The sequence below is a fragment of the Gekko japonicus genome, unplaced genomic scaffold (assembly GCF_001447785.1).
Source record: "Gekko japonicus isolate JY-2015 unplaced genomic scaffold, Gekko_japonicus_V1.1 scaffold1250, whole genome shotgun sequence".
NCBI lineage: Eukaryota > Metazoa > Chordata > Lepidosauria > Squamata > Gekkonidae > Gekko > Gekko japonicus.
The window spans coordinates 508,547-517,394 of NW_015173163.1; the positions used below are offsets into that span (position 1 = coordinate 508,547).

Here is an 8,848-nt window from a genome sequence, read left to right on the forward strand (position 1 = left end):
AGAAAAGGTAGCCTGTTCCCCACGTCTCAGAGCAGACGAGCGCTGACGAAGCAGCCTTGCCGTGAAGAATGGGTTCAAAGGTCCAAGAGCCGAGCCTGGATGCCTCCCGCGCTGACCCAGCGGAGGAGAGGGATCCATCCAGCAGCATCAGGGCCGAGCGTCAGGATTTGGACAGAGATGAGCCCGAGGCGGCTGGTGACTGTGCAGAAGGCGGAGGAGCTGAACATTCAGAGATGCCACCGCAGCCTGCCGATCAGTGTCAGGCCGTGGCAAGCTTGCAAGTGAAACAGGAAGAAGAGTCAGAGACTGAGGCCTCCTTGGCGCCCTCTTCCTCGAAGGTCATTGTGCCAGCTCCCATGCCCCCTGCAGCCGAAGGGAAGGGGTCAAAGAGGATGATGGAGGACGATACCGAAGCCTTTAAAGAAATGCCCGACGTCTGCCAGGATGCTCGGGAGCCGGGGAGAGCGATGCTCCTGCCTGACCTCTTTGGGGATGCCCAGCAGGCTCACGGCAGCCTGGAGGCCGGCAGGGCCGGAGGCTGTGGCAAAGTCGAGCAGGCCATCCCTTGCCTTTCCAACATGGGCTCGGAGAACCAGCGGAAACGCTTCCGGGGCTTTGCGTACAAAGAGACTGAAGGCCCCCAGGTGGCTTACGAGCGGCTGCAGGAGCTTTTGTTCCAGTGGCTGCAGCCGGAGGCCCGGAGCAAGGAGGAGATCGTGGAGCAGCTGGTTCTGGAGCAGTTCCTGAACCTCTTGCCGGAGGATGTGCAGCGCTGGGTCCGGGAGCGTCACCCGGAAAACGGGGATGAGGCTGTGGCCCTGGCGGAAGACTACCAGTTCCTGCACCCCGAACCTGGGAGGCGGCCCTACCCCGAAAGGGCAAGGCAGAGGGCTTCGGCGAGAAGTTGGCTCCGCTGAAGTCTCTTGAGCGGATGAGCAGGACTGGTTATCAGTAAGTAGGAGAAGGGAATGTTGTCAGTTCACTCTAGCCCAGTTATGGTGCACACATGTACAAACCATGTGCAGTGTACACTTGGTTTTTGTTTATATATGCACTAAGTAATTCTCATGTAACATTCAGCACATGTACAGCTCCATGTGTGATCTAAAATGCACATTTGTCCAGGTGGAGGTCCTAGTTTCGTTTGAAAACTGAACACGTGTTTGCTCTTTGGTGCCAGTTTGGTGTAGTGGTTAAGTGTGCGGACTCTGATCTGGGAGAACCGGGTTTGATTCCCCACTCCTCCACTTGCACCTGCTGATGTGACCTTGGGTCAGTCACAAGCTCTGGCACAGCTGTCCTTGAAAAAGAGCCGTTTGTGTCAGAGTTCTCTCAGCCCCATCCACCTCACAGAGTGTCTGTTGTGAAGAGGGGAAGGGAAAGGAGTTTGTAAGCCGCTCTGATACCCCAAGTGAAGGGCGGGATATAAATCCAATCTCTTCTTCTCTTCTTTCTTACAAACTGATGTGCACTTGTATATTCAGGTTGTGCATGTGTTCGCCGTAATGTGAACAGGGCACGTATCGCTAAAAAGTTTTTTTTGGGGGGGGGGGGGGGGTTTTTTTGGCAAAACTCTAGGGGTTCTTTTTGTTTTAAGTTTCTCACGCGTTTTCGACTTCCCTTGCAGACTTGAGAGAATCAAAGACCTAGTTTATCTACCATGCCAGAAAGGAACCTAGATCGGCCAGAAGAAACGGAAAGCCAGAAACCACAACACATGTTTACTGAGCATGAGAAGGACTTTACTGCCGGAAAGCTCCTGCCTTGGAGGAAACCTACACCTCATCTTAACATTTGTCAGTCTCTTAAGGGTGGGCAGGGAAGGGGGGGGTAATCAACAAAACCATGCTCGGTACTTCTTCCATCCTACCAATGGCCTGCTTGCCAGTGGCACATGGATAGGCAGGAGCAAGGACCGAGCATGTTGGGGGGGTGGGGTGGATAGTGGGATTGAGAAGATGAATGTACAGTGTGCATGCGTATCCGGCAAGGAGGCGAAAAGAGTGTTCTTCAGAAGCAGCAAGAGCCATCGAGACTTAAGATCGGTCTCCCTGGCCTCCAAATCAGATTTCTTTCAGGTCCTCCTGCAAGATCATTTCCTGTCTCTCCCCTGCCCTCAAATAGGCAAGCTCCCATTGTCCTGCCCATTGGCTTGTGTATGACGGCCAGGATGAGGTCAGCCTCGGAATCCCCCCCCCTTTCCCTGTTTCCTGGGAACAGAAATGGAATATGGCCTATCCTCTTCTCTGGGGGGGAGGGGGGTATGGAAATTGATGCATGCTACAAGAGAAGCCCTGAGAAGTGACGACGTGCACTCCCAATCCCCAGACTCTCTGGGAGGAGAGGTAGCGGTGTCCTCTGTGACCACTGCAGAAGGTCAGGGTCTTGCCCTGGCTTTGTGATAGGAATCAGCTCAGGCCAGCTTTGTCCACAGCAGCTGCAGCATGGTGGTAGCTGAAGCCATTTCACACAGGCCCTGCTCAGCTACCCTAACACAAACAATGTGTTCCCCATGTGTTGTTCTGCCTGATCTTATAGGAAGTCCCTTATGCTGCTTCCTTGAAACTGCTGGCATGGATGTTAACCATGTGATTCAACTAACCCAGGTGGGAAACCAATTCCACAATACGAGGTTCCACTGGCCAGGTCATAGTTATAGTGCACAAAGCCAACCTGTGAGCAATCTCTTCTTGCTAGCCAGAAGGCCTTTCCCCGGGCCCAAGTTTGAAAGCCCACCCAGCAATTCCACCACAGGCTACAATTTTTCTTAATGACAGTTGCCACCGATTAAACAAGTTGCCGATGTTGTGAAGAAGATCTGGAGCCCGAAGTTCTAATATGTGAGCCAAAACAGTTGATGGCTGAGCCCTTTGTTGGCTGGAACGCAAGATGTCTTTTAGATCACTTAAGACTTTTTTCTCCCTTTCTGAGCAACAGCCCAGGAAGCAAGAAAAAAGCGCACACACACCCCGAAGTTACAGCCTTTAAATAGAAGCTGTGTTTCCCCATTTGTGGGTACTAAGTTTTTGAATCTCTTCAAATGTCCTGATTGTGATATAGCTTAAGCTTGTTATCAGCTGGTTGAGTTTTTAGCCTTGCTTTCTTTGTGTAAATTTCCAGTGTGTGTATGTATCTGTTCACTATATAGAATTAAAGGATCTTCTTCCCACATACAGTTACCTAAATTGGTAGTCTCCTAATTAACTGGGGGAAATTAGCTTAATAGAAACAAGCAAAGGGGGTAACGGGGATCTCCACCAATGTATACCAGGATTTTCCCTGAGAGAACACTCAAAATAAAGTAGATGTTCAACTGGAAGTTGTTTTATTGAAAAATAATAAAAGAGCACACATACACAGAACACACAAACTAGCTAAGAAGAAATTTAGGGAGGAGCAGGGAGAAAGGTTTTGGAGAGGTAATATTTACCAATCTCGAAGATCAAGGGCCATGGAGGCAGCAAAACAGCCAGTGTTTCACAAAGAGGAGGAGAGGACCCACACACAAGTGGGGGGGTGAGGTTTGACTTCAAGCACACACACTGCTATGGAGCAGTGAGCTACAGTTACAGGAAAAATGTTCCCTGAGGTAGTCTGATGTGTTTGACCCAAAACAATGATTTGATGGCTGTTCTGGCGATGGACAAAGATCTTGGGAAACACATGATTGTTCACCTGAGTTGGGCTAATGGTGCATTATTCCTTGATGACCTGCTAAGTACCAGATGGGAAGGGCTATCTGGTTTTATGAATAGTGTTAACTACTGCCTAATGGGGTAAATTAACAAGGGGGAAGTGAGGCTGGGTGTAGATTAAATAAATTCAGTGAGAAGATTGTTTTCTCTGGGAGGCCCATTAACCTAAAGTATTGCATGTCCTTAGGGGGAGAAGGCAGTCATTAGCCATTCTGGCTCACCTTCCAGAATTGGACTATCCGGAAGAAGTGTGCTTGCACACGAAAGCTTATACCTTGAATTAAACTTTGCTGGTCTTAAAGGTGCCACTGGACACAAACCTTGTTCTTCCAAAATAGAGCCACTGGACTCTACATTTCATGCTTCAGACCGACACAGCTGACTACCCAGACTTGTCTCTGGCAGACATCCGTTTTCTGTTTCATGCCGTTTCTATTTTGTCATTTATAGGCCAAGGAGTGCAGTGCACATATGATTTGGGGGTGATATGAAAGGGGTTTCTAAGCATTAAACTGCCCATCTGTGGGAGGGGTCTTGACTGCTAACACGGTGGCCTGGAGGTGTTGCCTTGTCTGCAGCATTTTGGTCTGTGTCTTTGCATCTTGCTTCTATGCAGAGCTGGAGAAAGTTTGCGGCCCCAAACACTCCCAGAGGCACTTGAATGATATTGCCTGCTGTGGCCTCCTTCACTGTGAAACATCCTTGTAAAAAGAATAGTAAAGGTAAAGGTTCCCTTGCTCGAAAGCCAGTCGAGTCCGACTCTAGGGTTGCGGTGTTCATCTCCGTTTCAAAGCCGAAGAGCCAGCGCTGTCCGAAGACGTTTCCGTGGTCATGTGGCTGGCATGACTAAGCACCAAGGCGCACGGAACGCTGTTACCTTCCCACCGAAGTGGTACCTATTTATCTACTTGCAATTTCTTGCTTTCGAACTGCTAGGTTGGCAGGAGCTGGAACAAGAGACGGGAGCTCACTCCATCATGCAGCAACTCGGGTCTCGAACTGCTGAACTACTGACCTTCCACAGCCTGCAGTTCAGCGTTTTAACCACTTGAGCCACCGCAGCTCCATAAAAAGAATACCTGCCCTTAAAATCTGATAAATTCTGCCCAAAACACTGAACACTTAAGTAAACACTTGTTCCACTCTTAACAGATTTTTGAATGTGTATGGTAAGGGATGTCAAGTTGCTTCCAACTTGTGGTGATCCTATGAGTTAATGTCACCCAAACGGTCCTATTGTTAACCGCCTTGCTCAGGTCTTGCAAACTGGTTAGCGTGGCATCCTTTGAGTCGACCCATCCTATGTTGGGTCTTCTCTTTTCCTATGGCCTTCCAGTTTGAGATGCCTTCCAACTTTTCCTAGCATTATTGTCTTTTCCAGTGACTCTTCTCAATGTGACCAAAGTATGATAGCCTCAGCGTCAGTGTTCCCTCTAAGCTGAGTTAGTGTGAGCTAGCTCATGGTTTTTTAGCCTCCGGCTTACAGATTTTTGTCTTCGCTCAGGAAGGATGGCTCCAGAGCAAACTAATTGATGCAGTAGCCAAATCGCTTGCTCACAACTTGAATGCCAGTGGCTCACAAAGTAGAATTTTTGCTCACCAGACTCCACAGCTTAAAGGGAACATTGCTCAGTGTAGTCATTTTAGTTTCTAGGGAGACTTCAGGCTTCATTTGATCCAGAACACACACCTGTGTCTTCGTGGTGGTCCACGGTATCTGTAAAACTCTCCCCCAACACCACATTTCAAATGAATCAACCACATTTCAAGAGTTCTTTTTTCTTTTTAAGGTGGGGATGACTGCTCTCATTTTGGAGCGAAGCCAATGGTCCTTAATTGGCCACATGTGAAATGTAGCCTTGTATCGGTGCCAGTCCTTTGGTTTAAGGCATGACAATGGACTTCCCAGCCCCTTGTGTTGAAAGAGTTGCTTCAAAATAGTGTGCGTGTGGTTCTACCCGCCACGCAGATCCTTTTGCCTGTGCTATGTTGGGGCAGCTGACCGAAAATGAGTTAGCTGCCTTAATAAAAGGCAGTATTAAACTCCCCGAGGCATCTGTGGCTGTGGCAAGAGGGGGCCATCTGCTGAGTCTCGAGGGACACGACATTTTCATCTGCAGAAGGCAAACTCTGTATGGTCAGTCTGCAATGTTACACTGTGGTTTTGTGGTTCAAATGCTTCAACTGAGACCTGGGCGGTTCCAGGTTGAAATCCCTGCTGGCCACAAAAAGCGCTCAGTGACCAGGGTGGCTGTGATGATAAATTGGCTGGGTGGGGGGGAATCATGTAGTTTCCCCTGAGCTGCTTGGAGGAAAGGCAGGATTTAAAAAATGTGAGCAACACCTGTATAAGTGAAGTCCTGCATCCACCCGATGTGTCTATAGGTTCTGGGTGCTTATGGGCACCATAGTTCCCTCCAGTAATTTCCCTGGTGACTGCCAAGCTTTTTAAAACGAGACAGGGCCGCTGGAAGCTTGTTATTAGCTGCCTTCATTCAATTTAAAAGGTTTTCTAGGGCTGCAATAAAAGGAGCTGCGGTGGCTCAAGTGGTTAAGACGCTGAACTGCAGGCTGTGGAAGGTCAGTAGTTCAGCAGTTCAAGACCTGGGTTGCCGCATGATGGAGTGAGCTCCCGTCTCTAGTTCCAGCTCCTGCCAACCTAGCAGTTTGAAAGCAAGAAATTGCAAGTAGATAAATAGGTACCGCTTCGGTGGGAAGGGAACAGCGTTCCGTACGCCTTGGTGTTTAGTCATGCCGGCCACATGACCACGGAAACGTCTTCGGACAGTGCTGGCTCTTCGGCTTGGAAACGGAGATGAGCACCGCAACCCTAGAGTCGGACTCGACTGGCTTTCGAGCAAGGGAACCTTTACCTTTTACTTAGGGCTGCAATAGCGGCTGCAGCCCCTGGAGAATCAGGAGGACTGAAAATACCCAGGCCTGCCTTAGTGCACAGATCTGAGCCTTCAGGTTTTCAGTCTCCCTTTCTCCCTCTTTTCTCCTTTGGTGATTCTTTTGTAAAGGCAGGGGTCATGTTTGGCTCTGCGTTTTGTGGTAGCCATTTTGGGTTTGACTCTGCCCCCTGCAGCAGCTATTTGGGGATTGCGCTTACCTCTTACTCTCAAAATTCCTGCAGGCCCAAAAGGCCTGGAGCCCCTGTCCTTTTACCATCTGCACAGGCCCAAAGATGTTTCAGTTGGTAACTTAAAAATTGTAGCAAAAAAGAAACATTTGTGATTCATGCAACTTTTCCAAAGTCCTGCTGTAAATCTGATGTCTTCAAAAGACTTGCTTAATAATTTGGTCATAGCTGTGGTTCATTCCCTGGGCACCAGCACCGCTTCCATAAACAAGCATGGCCCAGAAGCACTGCTTCAGTTTCCTTCTCCCCACCAACACCACGAGTTTGCTTGTGGCATTTTGCTTTTTCCCAAGAAATTGTTGTATTTCCCCTTGCAGTCATGAATTGAAAGCCAAAGATGTGTTTTTCTGCGGCATTCAGGGATTTCACCATTTCTGGCGGTGGGGGCGCTATTGCACACTCCAAGAATGCTTTCAGGTTGCGGAGGACGTCTACTGCTTAACCAAACCTTCCTTCAGAGAGGTTTTTCAGTGTATGTGTCTTAAGTGCCATCAAGTTGCCCTGTGAATTAATGACCTCCCAAATGCCCTGTCGTTAACAGCCTTGCTCAGGTCTTGCAGACTGAGGTCCTGACTGTGTCACATGAACACATGAAACCAGGGGTCATTTCCTGCAGGAGCGCACAGGAGCGGAGCTCCGGCAATAAAGAGCCCAGGGGGCGGGCACATGCAACAAGCCCCACCCCCTGCCCCCAGCAGCCCTCCGTCAGAGCAAGAAGCAGACAGGTAAGTTGCAGAGCCCCCACGGCCCAAAACAGTCCAGTGGCACCTTTAAGACCAAGTTTTATTCAGGTACAAGCTCTCCCTCCCCTGTGAGGACAGATCTGCACGTTACCCCCCCCCCCAATTAGCTAGGACTCCAAAACAGTCCAGTGGAGTCTGAGTGGTGGGTGTTGCCTTCTGACACACATCCGGTAATGTCAGGGGGTGTGGCATATGCAAATAAGTTATGCTAATGAGCTCCTGCACCTCTTTTTCTACGAAATGACCCCTGCATGAAACTGCCTTATACTGAATCAGACCTTCAGTCTATCAATATCCGTATTGTCCATTCAGACTGACAGCAGCTCTCCAAGGTCTCAGGCAGAGGTCTTTCACATCACCTACTGCCAGATCTTTTAACTGGAGATTCCTGGGATTGAACCTGGGACTTTCTGCATGCCAAGCAGATGTTCTGCCACTGAGCCACAGCCCCTCCATTAATCCATCTCATGTTGGGTCTCCTTTTCCTGCGGCCTTCGACTTTTCATAGCATTATTGTATTTTCTAGTGAGTCTTTTCTCATAATATGACCAAAGTATGACAGATGGTCCTGCCAACCCAGCAGTTCGAAAGCAAGAAATTGCAAGTAGATAAATAGGTACCACTTCAGTGGGAAGGTAACAGCATTCCGTGCGCCTTGGTGTTTAGTCATGCCGGCCACATGACCACGGAAACATCTTCGGACAGCGCTGGCTCTTCGGCTTTGAAACGGAGATGAGCACCGCAACCCTAGAGTCGGATTTGACTGGCTTTCGAGCAAGGGAACCTTTACCTTTACTTTATGACAGATGGCCTCAGTTTAGACATTGTAGCTTCTAGGGAGGTTCCTACAGTACACACACATAGTTCTGTACTCTTCTAGTACTGCCAGACCATTTTAACTTGAAATTTTGGTTTATGCTTTTAGAAATGCAATCCAACTTGTGTTCACAAGAACCAGGGTGCCTTTCAGGTAACATGAAGCCCCTTTTCTAGAAGAAGGGAATTGCTGCTTAATGTCAGGCCCCACAGCAACAATGAAGTACACACTTGCAGGAAGGTTTTACTTTATTTGAAGCTATAGATGCATGGACAGGAACACTGTTAGGAATGACGGGCAAACTATGCGCATGAAAGGTTATAGTACATTCATATGGGCAACATCCAATCACTAACGTTCCCGCGCGTGCCTTTCGGCCTGAGAACCAACTGCTACCGAAAGCAAAACAGGTACGAGCTTCCCACGACTCATCCCTACTACAGACAAAGCA

The 8,848-nt window shown here is 48.9% G+C and overlaps 1 protein-coding gene across 1 annotated transcript; it reads left to right on the top strand.

The window, feature by feature from the left end:
* Positions 1-3,285, top strand: LOC107119871 (SCAN domain-containing protein 1-like). The gene is made up of 2 exons (XM_015422485.1): positions 1-951; positions 1,628-3,285. The coding sequence occupies exon 1, from the start codon at positions 69-71 to the stop codon at positions 915-917; it is 849 nt and encodes a 282-aa protein (XP_015277971.1). The 5' UTR covers positions 1-68; the 3' UTR covers positions 918-951; positions 1,628-3,285.
* The last annotated feature ends 5,563 nt before the right edge of the window (positions 3,286-8,848 follow it).